Here is an 18,289-nt window from a genome sequence, read left to right on the forward strand (position 1 = left end):
TTTTACGTTAACAAAATTGAATAACATAACACAGGGTACCTTTGAGCTCGTAGTTTTACAAAAAAAACAACCAACCAACCATGTGACCATTTATTATGAGGGAATATAAAACAGTTCTCTGATGCATCTCTGAACAGAGTTAGAGCATTATACTCCAAATATGCAACTTGCTGGTGAACTTACTTGATACAGGGCTTTCTGGGTCTGGAGCTCTTTAACCTAAAGGTCCTTTCCTTAGACTAATAAGTCCTTTTCCATGACTCTGAATAAACTTGTATTTTCCTTCTCTGTAAATTTGTGCATATATTATATGTCACAGTATGTTACATTATACAAATTTTGCTATTTTTTAAAAAGCTACTATAATTCTTAAAAGAATTCTTAAAAGTTTAAAATTATTTTAAACTACATATTGGTAGATGAATCAATCTAAAATGAAGATAAATCTTGATTTCATATAATCTCTGCCCAAATGACAACTTAAAAAGATTTCTCTTTTTCTCTTTTTTTGAAAAAAGAAAGAAAACTTTTGTTTGTAAAATTAATTTTGTTAGTTTTTAAGCCTTGAATCAAAGGAGATTCTGTCTACCAAAATGCAGCTGGAAATAACTGCTTGCAAATGAACTGTTTGTTTTACTGGGTTTTAAGATAAATATAAACTTTACCCATTTGTAGTCTTAGTGACTTACTTGCATATAGGACAAAAATGGGTATCAAAATCCAGAAGTTATGACAGTAGGAGACTCATTCATTCAACATTTACTGAGCTTTCTACGAGCGAGGCACTTGGTTATATGCTGGGGAAGACAGTAGTGTCTATGACAGACACAGTCCCTGCTCTTGTGAGGATTCATGACTCACGCAGTGAAAAGGGAATCATGCTGAGTCAGTCTGCTTTCAGAAACACAATTTCTGTGATCTCCTATTCCCATTGTTAAGAAAAATTGCTTTCTAAGAGATGTGACCAGAATGAGAGCATATCATTCTGGCTCTGACAGAGATGATGCCATATGCATGCCATTTTGCCGGTAAGAACATCTAATCTAATCTAACTTCCAATAGCTTAAAATGTCTGCTTCTGCCCTAGCAAAATAGTAAGTATAAACAGGCTCATATTTTGATAAATAAATACTATCTTTCTAAGTGCCATAAATCTTACTTTACTAATGCGTGCATCTTCCTATTATAATTAAGCCTTAACCTATTCTTTAGCAATTAAATAGTAGGAAATAAGTTATATTCAACCAAAGATACATGCAAACAATTAAAGTAGTAAATCATTTATAAGCCCCAAATTCAGAGCTACTTTTTTTCATATTAGAGGATTTCTCAGCTGAATAAGATTCATAAACTGGTCTTACACATAAAAAAGCTAAAACTAAAACAAAAAGCTTATCTACTTCACCCCCACCAAAAAAAAAAATCAGATTAGCACATTTTTCTTACCTTTTTAAATGCTTCAGGCATACACCTATCCATGAATCTTTTACAATTCTCATCAGACTCAGAAAGACCTTAGTGAAATAAATGAAAGAAAATACCTTATTTACATCTTAGGTAGTTTGTAGAAATTATATATATCATTCTAAATTCATACTAAATACATATGGAATTATCTATTATGAAAACCTTGATTCTTAACCCTTTGCACTCGCTTGCTTTTTTCTCATTATCCACTCGACATTATCCGCACTCGACATCCGAGTGCAAAGGGTTAAGGGGTTATTAAGAGTAGAACATATATCTTCTGATGAGGGAACAGGCTGAGAATCACAGTATTAGACTAAATAAATACTAATTAGAACTGAAATGGCTGAACTTATGTTTTCATGTCACAGTAACTTCAAGGATCTGATTAAATAGCTAGTAAAACACCAACAGCAGCTACTTACTAGCCATTATTGTTTTTCTAAACAGTTCTATAAAAACACAAATATTTCAATAAATGCCAAAATCATTCTTCTCCCCTAAAACAAACTGATAAAAATCTGTGTAATAAAATATAAAGAACTGTGTCTGGCACAATTCACACAGTAAGTGATAAATACTTGCTAAGTGAATGAATGAATCTACTATAAAATCACCCTTTGGAAGAAATGCATTTCCTTCTTAAACTCAATAATGGATTTTGCTCATCGTTGGCAATACTGCCGAACACATTTTCTGTTTTTTAGATATACTGTCTACCACAGTACACCGATCCTTCCTCACAAGTGCTCAATAAATACTGCTATTGAGAAGCCAGTCATAAATGCACCATAATAGCTTAACAGGATTAAATTGAATCCTAGTCAATATATTTCCTTTTGATGAGTCTCATATTTAATCATGGTCAGTAAACTATGCATAGTTTTAATAAGGAAAAAAACTCCACAAAACAGTGTCCCTATTCATTTTATTTTATAACTGAATTCAATATGAAAAATAAATTATTTTCTCTTTTATTTTTAGTGTAGATGTTTCCTTATATTGACATTCATTCTTTCAACCTAGTGATATTTTATTACTCTATTAGCTTAATATTTGTAAAGCACTAAAGACAGTGCCATGCACTTACAATAATAAGCACAAAAAGTTTGTTAAATAAATATTACTTTCTTTTCTTAAAAAGAACAGCTGCTGAATTGAGCCTTAATTTAAAGTGCTTCGAGCTTCTGTAGAAAGTCAATTTTAATTTCCATAAAGCTTTCAACTGTATTTTAAATAATCTTACACTCTCTCGAAGCCAGAAGAAAACAACTGATTTAATTCAAAGCTTTTATTCTACAAGGGATAAACAAAGACTAAGGAGAATAAACAATCTGTCCAAGATTACACAGCTAAGCAATAAGAGCTAAGATCAAACTCAGGCCTCCTGTGAAAAAAATGTCCTCAGGTGTTCTGACGTCTGGAAACTTACCAAGTCTTGCTAGGTAGGTAGAGGCCAACAGGCATTTGCCTAGTGATTCTTCTCGCTTATAAGGGATGGACCAATGATCCGTTAAAACACGGCTTTCCAGTTCATATAAATTTGTTGTAGGGAATTCAATTCCTTCCCCAGAGCAGTTTCCATTTTCATCATTCTTCTGACAAAAAGGGATTAAGACAAAAAGCAAATAAACTAATTAGTGACTACTCTAAAAATTTACAATTTAACACAGAGCAAATGCTTAACCAATGGTTACATTAATACCACCGGTGTGGATCCCACCTTTCTTTCTCATAATCACATCTTTCACCAAGAGTATCTCAAATATTCTCATATTTTATCATTGTGGCATTCCTACTCTCTCAGAAGGTGACCTCATCTCTTTCTTCAAAAATGAACTCCATTTCTCATAGTAAAATATCAAACCTACCTTCATTGACAGTGGCCCTGTCCTAATCTCTCTTTTCTCACTGAGAGCATAAATTTCTTAAAAGAGGTACCTCTATTTGCCATCTCTTTCTCACACTGACTCAATCCTGACACCACCCCAATCTGGATTCTAGAGTCCCGACTCCGCAAAGTGGCTATTGTTAAGGTCATCACTGAACTCCGTATCATTAAATCCAATGGCATGTTTCAGTACTTATCTTACTTCTCAGGAGTATCTGACCTTCTGCTCACTCTCTCCTTTCGAAATGCCAGATTCTCCCCCCTCCCTCCCAGGACAGCACACTCCCTTTCTCCTCCCATGGGTCTGGCTGTTCTAGTGTGTCTGGTACACCCTGCCCTCCTAGTCATCAAATATTTGAGCTCCTCAAACCTCAGCGCACGGCCCTCTTCTCTTCTCATTCCAGTCTCTCTCTCTGGGTGACTGTATCCACACTCCAACTCTCAAAGACCTACTATCTGCAGATGATTTGCACATTTCTATCGCCAGCTTACACCTTTCCTCTGAGCTGCAGACACACAAATGCAACTGCCTACTTGACATCTTCTCTCATTAAATGTGGGCCCCAAACCAAATTCATGATCCTTCCCCCTCAATCCTGGTCCACTTCTCGTGTTCCCCGTCCCGGTGAATGGCACCAGATCCATCTGGCAGCACCGCCAGAAACCAGGGAATCATTCTTAACACACTGCTCTCCCATCCCACCCCCAACACCTGGGGATCAGACCTCCTAAATTTCTCTCAAATCCCCCCACTTCCACCCATCTCCACAGCCACCTCCTAGCCCAAGCTGCTGTGGCTTATGCCTAGATGACTTCGCCAGCTTCCAAACTGGTCTCCCTCTACCGCATGCACACATTTGCCTTCCACTCTGATCTCGACAGAGCACAAATCTGATGCTAAGTCCAAGAACACTTTCAGGGTTTGCCTTTGTTCTTCAGATAACCCAAATCATTTTTTAAATGTTCTAGAAGGCCTTGAAAAGTCTAGCCCCTAACTCTTCCTCTCCCGCTTTCTGTACTCCGGGTGGTTCCTCTGAAATTTAGCTTCTTGCCTAACACAATGCTCCCTGTATCAGACTGTGTTCCCTAAAGGCCATAGCAGTATTTCTGATCCTACATGCTGTTCCAGAACCTGGCCACTCTCCACCAAAAGGCATCATTTACTCCCCGTGTCTCTGAACCAGAGCAGGACTGTGTGTGTGCCTGCCTCAATGAACAGAACATAGCAGAAGAGACACCGCATGATGTCCAAGCCCCGAGGTCATGAAAGGCAATACAGCTTCCTCCTGGCTGGTCCTCTCTCGGGACACTCGCTCCTGGAACCCAAACACCATGGCATGAGGGAACCCACACTAAATGAGAGGTCACACGCAGGTGTTCTGTCCAACAGTCTCACTAAGGTCTCAGTGGACAGCCAGCCCCTGAAGGCCAGTGAAGGTGCCTTCAGATTAGTCCAGCCGCTGGCCATGAAGTCATTCCCAGCCTTAGTCTTCTGGCTGAGGCCCTAGACATCACGGAGCAGAGATAAACTGCTATCTGAATCCTTTCCCCACAGAATCAATGACCATAATATATGGTTGTTTAATGCCACTATTCCTGAACTCATCTTTCTGCCCCCTTTAACTTACTTAACTGCTATACATCTTTAATTCTTTCTGGGAAGCCTTTCTAGAACTTCTAAACTAGGTCAAATCCCTCCAGTTATTATAGACTCTTACCATCCTCAACCTCTCCTTTATAGCACTATTCACAGATATAATTTTGTATTTACTTGTGATTTATTTTATGTTTGCCCTCCACTAGACCAAGCTCCATAAGGGCATGGACACTGTCCATTTTTGACCAACACTGTATTTCCAGAACCTGGTCCCTAACACAAAGTTGGTATTCAACAGTAAATACTGTTAAATGGAAAAGTAATCCATGCAAAGTTTCAATTAATGGGGTAACTGCCAGACTTTCCCTCGGTTCTCACCATGCTAATATGTACTTCAAATTGAACTTCAAACTGCCTAACACCTACTAGTTTTTCAGAAAACTGAAATATTTTTTTTCCTTCTTTCACTTTTTAGATATAAGGTTTTCCTCTGTTGCCCAGACCTGAGTGCAGTGGTGTGATCATAGCTCACTGTAACCTTGAACTCTTGGGCTCCAGCCATCCTTCCACCTCAGTCTGCCAAAGGGCTGGGATTATAGGATTGAGCCATTGCACCTAACCCTGAAACCTAAACACTTTCACAATTCACTATATAATTCAATCATTATAAAATAAAATGACAAAATCATTCCATTAAAAAAACACTTTTAACCTCAATAAAGGAAAAGAACATAAATATAAAACAGAAATGATAAAAGTATGCAGAAGAAAACTAATTTCAAACCTATATCCATGGTACCAAAAGGAATCCAACACATTTTTTTCCAGGTTCGTAACTTTTTTCCAGTTTAGGGATGAAAATAAAACAAAAACAGGAAGGTAATTATTAGGTGTAGAAGACAATGTAAGTTGAGGAGAAGGTGCGAAGGGTGACAGTGGTGAATTGAGTAGGTTTAGAATGATAATGTATGGGAAAATTCCAGTTTTTAAACTATAACACTTTTTGGAAATACATTTAATTCATAAGTACTATAAATAAGCCAGTTTTACTTAAAGGAACTGATGGAACCAAAGAATAGAAAATTTAGCATAGTCCTAAAATTGGACACTTGTTAAGTGCTTAAATGTATTAAACTGGAATTAAAGTAGAGTTAAGGCATATAAAAATTCACTTAGCTGATTCTGTGGGTATATGTCATTATTATGGAATATCTATCATTAATTTCTATAGTTAACAGATCAAATGACATATAAAACTATCAAATGTACCTAATAGCTATAAAAACTAAGAGCCTCTTTGGGGAAAGAAAAAAAGACTTTTACCATCATCAGTGTTGGACTAAAGTAGGCCTCCTTCCAGCCCAAACTCTCAATGTGACTATATTTGGAGATAGGCCTTTAAGGAGATAATTAAGGTCCAATGGGGGCCCTAATCCAACAATGCTGGCATCTTTATAAGAAGGAGGAGAGACATCAGACATCTCTCTCAGTGAGTGCACAGAGGACACAGAGAAGGCGGCCATCTGCAAATCAGGAAGAGAATCCTCGCCAAAAACCAATCCTAATCACATCTTGATCTTGGACTTCTATCCTCAGCTGTGAGAAAATAAATTTCTGTAGTTTAAGCCATCCAGTTTGTGGTATTTTATGGCAGCCTTAGAAGATTAAATACTTAAATTTATTAACCTAGGGTCAAAATAGAATTTAGGCACATAAGCCCCCACCCCAGCACACAATCAGTTGGCTGATTCTCAAGTGGGTATATGCCATTCATATGGAATATCTATCATTAATGTCTATAGGAGTTAACAAAATGAATCACATACGAAATCATCAAATATACCTAGCAGCTCTCTAAGAGCCTAGGGGAAAGGGAAAGAAAGATCCCTCTCAGTAATGAGACAGACAGCACTTGCCTCCTGATTTGATGCACTGTGAAGGGCACAATTACCACTTCTTGGTACTCCTGCTAGAAAAGTATATCCTGAATCTAACCATGAGAAAGCCCAAAATTAGACTAAAAGATATCTAGCCTCTATTCTTAAAAAAATCTCAAAGTCATAAAAGACATGAAGACTAGACAAGATATGACAATCAAATGCAACATGGGAACCTGGATTGAATCTTAAAATGGAAATTTTTATTAATATCTGTTTTATTTTACTTTTTGGGTTCAAAGAACTTTAGTACTGGATCAACGTTAATTTTCTGATTTTGATAACCATCCTAAGCTATGTTAAGAGAATATTCTCATTTTTAGGAAATATACACTAAAGCATATAAAGATAAAAGGGTATCATGGTCTATAATTTATTCTCAAACAGTGCAAGAACAAAACACACATTTTACACATGTACACATTATATGTCTGCATATCTGTATACATACATACAAAGAGAGTAAAATAAAGCAAATATGATAAAACGTTAACATCTGAAGAACCTGAATAAAGGTTATATAAAAATTCTTTGTACTATTTTTGCAACTTCTCTGTAATTAAGATGCTAACTGTAATTCTCAGGACAATCACTAAGAAAATAACTCAATATATATATGTGTGTGTGTGTGTATATGTGTATATATATATATATATATGTTTTTATATACACATACATATAGTGAAAGAAACAAAGTGAATTAAAATGATACACCAGAAAACATATATTTAATATAAAAGATAGGATGGGCCAAGTGCTATAATCCCAGCACTTTAGGAGGGAGGATTGTTTGAGGCCATAGTTCAAGACCAGCCTGGGAGTCACAACAAGACTCCGCTTCTACAAAAAACAAAAATCAACTAAGCATGGGGGCATGTGCCTGTAGTCCCAGCTACCTGGGAGGCTTAGGAGGCAGGACCACTTGAGCTTAGGAGTTCAAGGTTACAATGAGCTATGATCATCCACTGCACTCCAGTCTGGGTGACAGAGTGATACTCTGTCTCTTTTTAAACAGCAAGAACACAGGAATAATTCATCAGAGGAACAGAAAGACATAAGAAATATATGGAAAACAAATAGCAAAGTGACAGATGTGAATCCTGCCTTATCAGTAATTATATTAAATAGAAATGGATTAAACACTTCAATTAAAAAGGTAGAGGTTGGCAGAATGGATTTTTAAAAATATGATACAACTATATGCTGTCTACAATAGATACACTTTAGATTCAAATTACAAAGAGGCTGAAAAAAAGAATGTAAAAAGATAAATCATGCACACATAAGGAAACTGGAGTGGCTATATAAGTATTAGAATAGAGAATAAGACAAGAAGTATTACTAGAGGTTAAGAGAGACATTTCATAATGATAAAAAGGTCAATACAACAAGCAGATAAAAGGATGAAAAAAATATATACCATAAAAACAGTAACCAAAAAGAGCTGGATTAGCTATACTAAAGTCAGAAATAAGACACTTTGTTACAATTTACCACTAGAGACAAGGAAGGCTATTTTTTAATGATAAAATTTAACCCATCAGGAAGACATAACAATTATAAACATATATGCATCTAACAACGGAGACCAAAAATACAGAAAGCAAAAACTTATAGAATTGAAAAGAAAAATACACAATTCAACAATAATATTGGAGACTTCAATATTTTACTTTCAATAATAGACAGAAGGCAAAACAATAACAAGGAAATAGAAGACTCAAACAGTACTGTAAAACAATTAGATTCAACACCTTTTCATAGAACACTCTACCCAATTACAACAGAATATAGATTCTTCTCAAGTGCAAGTGGAATATTCTCCAGGTAGAACATATGTTAAGTTGTAAAATAAACCTCAACAAATTTGAAAAGATTAAAATCACACAAAGTATGTCTGACTACAATGGAATGAAATTAGAAATCAACAGCAGAAGAAAATTTTGGAAATTCAAAAATAGGTGAAAATTAAACAACACATTCCTAAATCACCAATGGGTCAAAGAAGAAATCACAAGGGAAATTAGAAAATGCTTTGAGGTGAATGAAAATTAAAATATAACATAACTTAAGGAATGCAGCAAAAGCAGAGATCAGAAGAAATGTTTAACTGTAAATGGGACAAATCTTTAGCTAGACTGACCAAGGGAAAAAGAAAGAAGGCTCAAGTTTAATAATTTAATAATCAGGAATGAAAGAGAAAACATCTATAGACCTTAAAGAAATAAAAATGATTATAAGGCATACTAGCAACAATTGTAGGCCAGGCGTTGCACGCTTGTAGTCCTAAGCTACTAAGGCAGTAAGACTGTTTGAGCCCAGGAGTCTGAAGTTGCAGTGAGCTATCATGACACCACTGCACTCTAGCTTGGGCAACAGAGGAAGACCCTGTCTCAAGAACAAACAAAAAAAACATTACTATGCTGACAAATTAGATAGCCTACATGAAACAGACAAATACCTAGACAAACATAAACCACCAAAATTGACTCAAGAAGAAATAGAAAATCTGAAAACCTACAACAAATAAAGAATAGCTTGTAATCAAAACTTTCCACAAAGAAAAGCCTAGGACTAGATGGCATCACTGATGAATTCTACCAAATATTTAGAGAATAACTAACATCAATCCTTCACACTTTTCCAAAAAAAAAAAAAGAAAAAGAAAAAGAAAAGCAAGAAACATTTCTCAACTTATTTTATGAGGCAAGTATTACCCTGATATTAAAATTAGACAAAGAAACTTCCCAACCATTACGATGGCTATTATCAAAAATATAGAAAAGAGTAAGTGTTGACAAGGATTTGGGGCAATTGGAACCTTTGTACATTGCTGGTGGGAGTGTAAAACTGCAGCCACAGTAAATAACAGTATGGTGGTTTCTCAGAAAATTAAATATAGAATTACCACATGACTGAGCAATTCCACTTCTGGATATATTTCCAAAAGGACTAAAAGAAGGGACTTTAATAGATATTTCTACATTCATGTTCATGGCTGCATTATTCACAATAGCCAAAAAGTGGAGGCAACTCAAGTGTCCATCAAAACAAGTGAATGTACAAACAAAATGTGGTATACACATACAATGGTGTATTACTCAGCCTTTTAAAAAAAAAGCTATTTCTGACACATGCTATATACCATGGAAGAACCTTGAAGATATGCTAAGTGAAATAAGCCAGCCACAAAAAAGACAAACATTATATGATTCCACTTACATGAGGTATCTAGAGTAGTCAAACTCATAGAGATAGAAAGTAGAATGGTGGTTGCCAAGGGCTGAGGGGAGGGGAAATGGGTTGTTAGTGTGTACAGAGTTTCAGCTGGGGAAGATGAAAAAGTTCTGGAGATGGATGGCATTGATGGTTGCAGAACAATGTAAATGCACTTAATGCCACAGAACTGTACACTTAAAAATATATAAAATGGTAAATTTTATGTTATATATATATTTTACCATAATTTAAAATAATGTACAAAGATATCACACACACACATGCAAACCACAGAGCAATATCCCTATGAATATCGACACAAAAATCCTTACCAAATCCAGACATACATAAAAAGGATTACAAATCATGACCAAGGGGGATTTATCACAGAAATGCAAGGTTGGTTTAGCACACAGAAATCAATCAATATAATATACCATAGTAATAGAATAGGGACAAAAAATACACGCCATCCTCTCAATTGATGCAGAAAAAAATTACAAAATCCAACACCCTTTCATGATCAAAAAAAAAAACAAAACACTCAGCAAACTAGAAACAAAAGAGAACTTCCTCAACCTAATGAAAGACATCTAGAAAAACACCACAGCTACTATCATACTTAACTGCGAAAGACTGAATGCTTGCCTCTAAGATCAGGATGTCTGTTCTCAAAGCTTCCATTCAACATTGTTCTGGAGTGTCTAGTCAAGGCAATTAGGCAAAATAAATAGAAAGCATTCGGATTGGAAAGGATAAAACAGAACTATTTCTATTCAGTGATGACATGATCCTACATACAGAAAATCCTAAAGAGTTCACACCAAAATAACTACTAGAACTGATAAATGAGTTCAACAGGTTGCAGAATATAGTATCAATATACAAAATTCAACTGTATTTCTATATGCTAACAATGAACGACCCTAAAATAAAATTAAGAAAATAATTCCATGTATGATAACATCAAAGAGAATAAAACACTTAGGAAGTATGAAACTTGTACATTGAAAACCATAAAACATCACTGAAAGAAATTAAAAGAAGAATTAAAAAGACAGAAAGACATCCATGTTCATGGACTGGAACTTAATATTGTTCAGAGGGCAATACTTCCCAAATTGGTCTACAGATTCAATACAATCAGCACCAAAATTACAGCTTCTTTGTAAAAACTGACAGTCTGATCCTAAAATTCACACAAAAATGCAAGGAACCCTGAATAGCCAAAATAGTAAGATAAAAGAAAAACAAAGTTCAAGAATCCACATTTCTTGAACGACAAATCTATTATAATCAGGAAAATGTGGCACAGGCATAAAGATAAATATTTAGGTCAATGGAATATAACAGAGATTCCATAAATGAAACCTTATATTTATGGTCAATGGATTTTTTTCAACAAATGGTGCTGAGACAATTGAATACACACAACCAAAAGAATGAAACTGGACCCCACCCCACATGCTAAACAAAATTAACTCAAAGTGTAACACAAGAATAAATCCTCATGAGTCTGAATTAGGTAATTATCTCTTAGAAAAGCACAAGCAACAAAAGAAAAAAATAGGTAAACTGAACTTCATCAAAATTAAAAACTCTGTGTATCGAAGAGCATCAATAAGTAAAAAAGAATCTACAGGCGGAGGTGATGGCTGCACAGCTCTGTAAATGCACACTTTAAAAGGGTAAACTTTACAGTGTGTGAATTACATCTCAATAAAGTTGCTATTAAAGAGGTGATTAACGAAAATTAGTTCAATGATTACAGTCACTAAACTATCTAAGAATGTCAAAACACAGAGCTGTACCTAAGCTGTACCCTTTTATTAGCTGACCTAATAAAAATATAATACATATGGCCATTAAGAAGTTGTAAAACAGCAATTTTTAAAATAATATATTTAGGAATTAACAGGTGAAAAATATCATGCTGCTTCATAAGTAGTTAACATACTGGGTCTTAAAAGAAGGAGGGTTAAGGAATGATACTGAGCAGCATTACATTTTGAGGAGGGTGCTGCTAACACAAAGAGATAAGTAATCACAGAGGGGGAAAATAGTGACATGAACCCCTATTTAGGCTGATTTAATTTTTGAGTCATCACTTTGAGTAGAGCCTGTCCTTGGCAAAAACTGCATATTGAGCAAGAGAACACACCCAAAGCAGCTCAGTCCTATTGCAAAATAGCTCCCAACAGACATAATGCATTGGGCTTTTCATAAGAACTCTGGAATGTAACATACCATTTTCTCATTAGATGGGAAATCCAAATGATACAAAAGTAACCATTAACAATCACTGATTCTAAATTGATTAGAAACATATTTATCAAAAGTGTGCTATGCTCCAGACAAGGTGCCTTGTGCTGGGGACAAAGACACAATTTTTATCTGTAAAGAACAGGACAATGTGGTAGTAAAGAAGGGGGGTGAAGAGGCGTCAAGCCAGCCTGTGGATGTCCCTGTGTATGTTCAGCAAGAACAAATATGTGTATGTGTAATAGTTGAAGAAGTTTAAGGGATATGGTGTTCTAGGCAGAAAGTTACAGATCACATTATTTTAAAGCCAGTACTAATTTATTTTTAAAGTGCATTAAGCAATAAACCTCAACATTTTTAGACTTTTTACTACTTTAGGCAATGTCTTTACTGCATTTTATTACGATATCCCATCAAATTCATTTAAAATTTAAAAATAATTTTTATAAAATATTTTCTAACATTCATGTAAGTCAGGCATTTGTTAGAGATGTGCAATTCTGGCACTAAGGCAGAAGAGAAATGAGCTTGCCAACAATTCTTGACTGTCACTTTTAACCTGAAAAATTTCTAGTAACACTAAATCATGTGTATTCAGTTGTTCAAGAAAAAAATGAGTTAGGTGTTAAATTATGATTTCTGAATTGGCCAATTTATGATTAAAATCAAAACAATTAACATTGTTGGATGCATACTCACACTTCTTCATTATTTTAAGTTATTTCCTAAATATGTAATTTTTTTAATGTCCATAAATACAAATGAAAATAGAAAAAAGATCTCTGTATCTCCCACAATACTTGATAGTATCATAAAGATGCTAGGAACTCAAACAGTTGTGATTATAACTTTATCTATTTGCAAACTGTTCAGATTAAGGATTATTATTAACCTACTTATAGGATCAACATAGTAATAGTATTTTTAATTGTTGGAACTTAAGTTTTTGATAGAATTGATAAATGCTGTTACTATATAGTGTGAATCTACCCCCCACAGAGTTTAGCAAAGATATTAAGATTTAACATGTAGTTTATTTTGACAAAAATATATTCCTGTATACCTTTTATATTATAAATTGCAATTAGCCATGTTCATTCATATGTCACCACTCATATCCAGAAATTTGCCCCTTCTAAAAATGTAATGAATAGGCAATATCTTAACTGGGGACTGAGTACATAAAAATATTTACCTAACCCTTGCAAATGAGCTTTAAGATAACATCATGCAAGCTTTTGAGTTAATAACAGAGTTTAACATTTATGTAGAAAACTACCTTCATTGAGTTTTTAAAAGGGCTTGAACTCAATAAGGATACATCATTAAAATGTAAGTCTTCCTTGTTGAAAGAAACAAAACCTGCTAGCATAGAGATTAAGTGCCTGTCTGCCCACTGACTCAACAAATGCTGATAAAGAAAATTATTCAACTTAATGGATAAGAGATTGCTAATGTTGCTAGAAGTTTAATACTAAATTCAATTACTGAACTATCCTATAGGCCGACATGTACTCAAAAGAACTTCTAAATTTCTGATCAATGTATAGAAAAATGAAGATAGACTGATTTCTCCATAAGGATTTTAAACAGATTTGTCTATTACCTAAAATAAATGACAATTAGTATCATGCATGCATGTCAAGGAAAAATATGCAAATATGAACATTTGATTCAAAGTCACTAATTTATAATAACTTCCACTAAATCTTGAGATTGTCAATCTTATTAAATATTTTTCAAAGCAATTCAGGAACAGTTATATGCAGATATGATGTTTCTTCTGTTATTTCAGATTAGAGAAAATAAATCCTAAAATAGTGTTTCCTAGAAAAAGAAGAGATGATGGCAGTCCCCAAGTTACTAATATATTGTGTCTCAAGTATGTTTGCAAATTGTTTTGCTAGAATGCACTTTCATTCCATGTTACGAGTGGTAAATAATTTCCTAACTATTCTACAAAAGCTGGCTTTTTTGTGTGTGGTCCCTGCAATAACCTTTCTTTGCTGGTTATTCATGTAAAATCAGCCCTCTGCATCCATGGATTCAACCAACCATGGATTGAAAATATTTGGAAAAGAAAAATGGATGGTTGCATCTGTATTGAACATGTACAGACATTTTTTTCCTGTCATTATTCCCTAAACAATACAGTATGACAACTATTTACACTGTAATAGGTATTTATAAGTAATCTAGAGACAATTTAAAGTATATAGGAGGATGTGTTTAGGCTATAAGCAAATAATACAGCATCTACAAATTTTGGTATCCAACGGGGGAACCAGTTCCCCATGGATATTGAAGGATGACTGTATTCAGAACATACAGAGACAAGGTTTTCATGAGAAGTTGTCTTATAATTCAAAGGTGGTATCTTACACATAGGGTGCATACTTTCACTTAGATTTAAGGTTTGGAACTTACAGATCATTGATCCTAGGATCGAAAAATTAGGTAGCGGTTCCAGTCCCAATTTCCTTGACATCCCCAGTGACTGGAGATATGTTGGACCCTTGGTTTTAACAGACAGTAGGAAGGAGGGGAAATATGGCGAAGGGGATTTAGATAAATGCAGATGAGAGTAAAATGAGTGTATGGAAAGAAGAACTAATACATCTACTGAGTACCTAGCTACTATGTGTCAAGAATTGTGCCAGTTACTATGGAAAGTACATATACATATATATTATCATTTAATTCTTCACAAACCCCATGAGGTAAGAATTATCATCCTCATTTTTTAGATGAGCAAACAAATTAAGCCTCAAATAAGATGAAGTTACCCAAAATCACATTTTTTATGGTCCCTTGCCTAACACCAACAGTCATTCATGTGTTCAGAATGGGATAAAAATTTAAGTCAAGGTTTCTCCAAATCTCATGCTCTAGATTAACTACATGTGGATGTATTCCAATTCCTCCTAAAACTGGTAGAATGTCACGGGCTCAAAAAGCATCATTGCAGAAGGGAGGCAAAATGTTTTTTACAAAAACCATACATTCTATGGAGGCTATATAAAAAAAAGGAAAGAAAAAAACAAACCAAAAAGCAAACAAACAAAACTTATATAATGTACCCAAAACTAAGATTTGGGAAGGTAACAGAGAATAACCAATTAAAATTTCTTTCTTTCCAAAGCACTAGTATTTTTCAATCCATTAAAACTTAATCTAAAGTTCTAGAAAGCAATTATTAATATCTTTCATTATTAATTTTGTTGAAATTTCCTTTATTGTATACAGGAATACAAAATATCTAAATGTAGATTCTGTCACCACCACTTGCTACATGTGTCATCTTGAGTAAGATTCTTAACCCTCTACGTCCCTTAGTTTTCCTCAATGAAAAACAAGATGGTGCTTGGTTTGCAAGATTACTACACAGATGAGAGATAATCAACACAGAGGGCCAACTATGGCAAACAGCAGCATAAAATACAGTAAGTAGCCCTCTCTTCAAGCTTCAGATGACTCTCTCTCTCTCTCTGCTACATTCTCTAACCTTGGTGACTTAAATTAGGCACTTTGAATTTACCATATCTGCAAAAAATTCAGTGTTCTGCCTCAAATGTGTTAGTTCACTAGTATTTCTAATCTCTGAAACTTTGTCATTTTTTCCACCAGTTGGTCACCACATCACAATGATTTTACTTCAGAAATTTCTCCTAACAGCCTCTCCTTGCCAAGCAGCATTAGCTGAGGTCCTCATCATGTGGGGACTGGGCTGCTGCAACACTTATAACAGCTGTCCCATCTACCACTCTGTATCACCACAAAGTGCCATCAGAATGATCTTCCTTAAAAAAAAACCAAAAACCTAACCCCAACCCCCACACCCAAAAGGAACCCAACATGCTATCCCTCGCTTGCTCAGGAAGCTCCCTTAGCTCCCGGCTGCCTAGAGGTATCTAGAGAATAAAAGCAAGCTTCTTGCCTTGCCAAGGCTCTTCACCATCTGACCACAACCTACAAATAGAACCTGACCTGCCACTTTCCAAACCCCTCTGCTCTAGCTACACTGAACTTCTCAGGCCCCTGTGTACACCCAAGGTCCTCGCATGAACCATGCATAGCTGTATCCTGTTTCCTCTGCTTAGTTTGCCCTAGAATGCCCTTTCTCAGCTTAAATAAATTCCTATTTCTTCTTCAAAACCCATTCAAGCATCATCTCTTCAACAAAATTTTCAATATTCCTTCAAGCAAAGTAAAATACTTTGTCTTTTTCTTCTTCCCTTTTTTTTTTTTTTTTTTTTTTTTTAGAGACAGGTTTGCAGAGGCTGTGAATACACTGATGAATAAAACAAAGATATTCTGCCTTTGAAGCTTGGAAATGCCCAGTCTATCAGCAGAAAAGACAATAAGGAATTACAATTTCTTGTAAGGAGCATGTTATTCTTATAAAATACTATGAAAGTACATAAGCCTTAAAAAGGAAGGAAATCCTGCCACATACTATAACATGAACAAACCTTGAGGGCATTATGCTAAGTGAAATAAGCCAGTCAGAAAAAGAAAAATATTACAAGATTCCACTTATATGAGGTATCTAAAGCAGTCTAAGTCATATGAGCACAAAGTGGAAGGGTAGTTGCCAAGGGTTGAGGGGTAGAGGAAAAGGGAGAGTTGCTGCTTAATGGTTATGGAGTTTCAGACTTGCAAGAGAAAATATTTCTGGAGATCTGTCCCACAATAATGTGAATATACTTAATACACCAAACTGTACACTTTAAAAAGGTTAAGATGGTAAATTTTATGTATTTTTTACCACAATGAAAGACAAAAAGGGGGACCCACCCTAGTCAATGAAGTAATAACTAAATGAAATAATATGAGACCTAAGTAAATAAATATCTAACTTCTTCACCACAACCTATATATATGGTTAATTCTTGTTCCTCATTTTACTTGACCCATCAGCAACACGTAACACAGCTGATCACTTCCTCCTGGAAATACATCCTCCGTTTGGCTTCCAGGACAGAGCTCTTGCCCAGTTCCTCTCACCTCACTAGCCGCTCCTCCTGCTCCTCTGCTAGTTCATCCTCATCACACCCGTCTCTAAACACTGCAGAGCACTTCTGAGCTGTGCTCAGTCCACTTCCTTACTTTACCTATACCCACTCCCTTGATGATCTCATTGAGTCAAATCAAATGGAGTGTTTTTCAACCTAGTTTTCATTATCACCCCTCAAAGGAGATGTTTTAGACATTTTTTTCTGAATCACCCCATGCCCAAGGAAATTAAATACTAAGGAATAAGACTGTGTTGAGTAGGGGTGAGCTTTGGAGCAATCCATTGTAATATCTAACTTTTTTTTCACCTCTCCCAAGAACCAACTTTTGCCTCCCGTTGGAGTGATATTACCTCTGTTGAGAATGCATGCTTTAAGGTTTAAATATCATCTCTAAGCTGAAGACTCAATCATTTTAGCTCCAGTACAGATCTCTTCTCTGGACGCTAGGCATATATCCACCTCCCTTTCTGATAACTCCACTAGAGCATCTACTAGGTGTCTTAAATTAACATGTTCAAAAACAACACCTGATCTTTCCCATAAGATCAGGTTATCTCCCTGTTCAAAACCATCAATGTCTTCCTTCTTCATTCTGACAAAAAGTTATCATTACTGTTGCCTAATAAGGAGCTGACTTCTCCCCTACCTCTCCTTCACTGAGTTCTATCCAAACTGGCCTCCCAGATACTGCTCAAGCATGCCAGCCCTGCTCCTACCCTGGGTTTTTGCATTAAGTGTTCCTTCCACTTAAAGGAAGAGTTGGCAAAGTACTGCCCACTGCCTGTTTCTGTAAACAAAGTTTTATTGAAACACAGACCTGCACATTTGTTTACCTACAGTCTATAGCTGCTTTCATACTTCGGCAGCTGAGCTGAGTAGCTGCAACAGAGACTATATG

The 18,289-nt window shown here is 35.4% G+C and overlaps 1 protein-coding gene across 3 annotated transcripts in view; it reads right to left on the minus strand.

Annotated features, from left to right (window-relative positions):
• The window catches only part of USP24 (ubiquitin specific peptidase 24), a 138,111-nt gene that overhangs the window by 103,120 nt on the left and 16,702 nt on the right, over positions 1-18,289 (minus strand). For 2 of the 3 annotated variants that reach the window (XM_020289190.2, XM_075998616.1), the window contains exons 2-3: positions 2,900-3,065; positions 1,447-1,514 (exon numbers count right to left, since the gene is read on the minus strand). In XM_020289190.2, coding sequence (XP_020144779.2) covers positions 1,447-1,514; positions 2,900-3,065 — 234 coding nt within the window. The remainder of the gene's footprint in view (positions 1-1,446; positions 1,515-2,899; positions 3,066-18,289) is intronic. The other variant, XM_075998608.1, reaches the window with a different exon arrangement.

The sequence above is a fragment of the Microcebus murinus genome, chromosome 2, assembly GCF_040939455.1.
Source record: "Microcebus murinus isolate Inina chromosome 2, M.murinus_Inina_mat1.0, whole genome shotgun sequence".
Lineage (NCBI taxonomy): Eukaryota > Metazoa > Chordata > Mammalia > Primates > Cheirogaleidae > Microcebus > Microcebus murinus.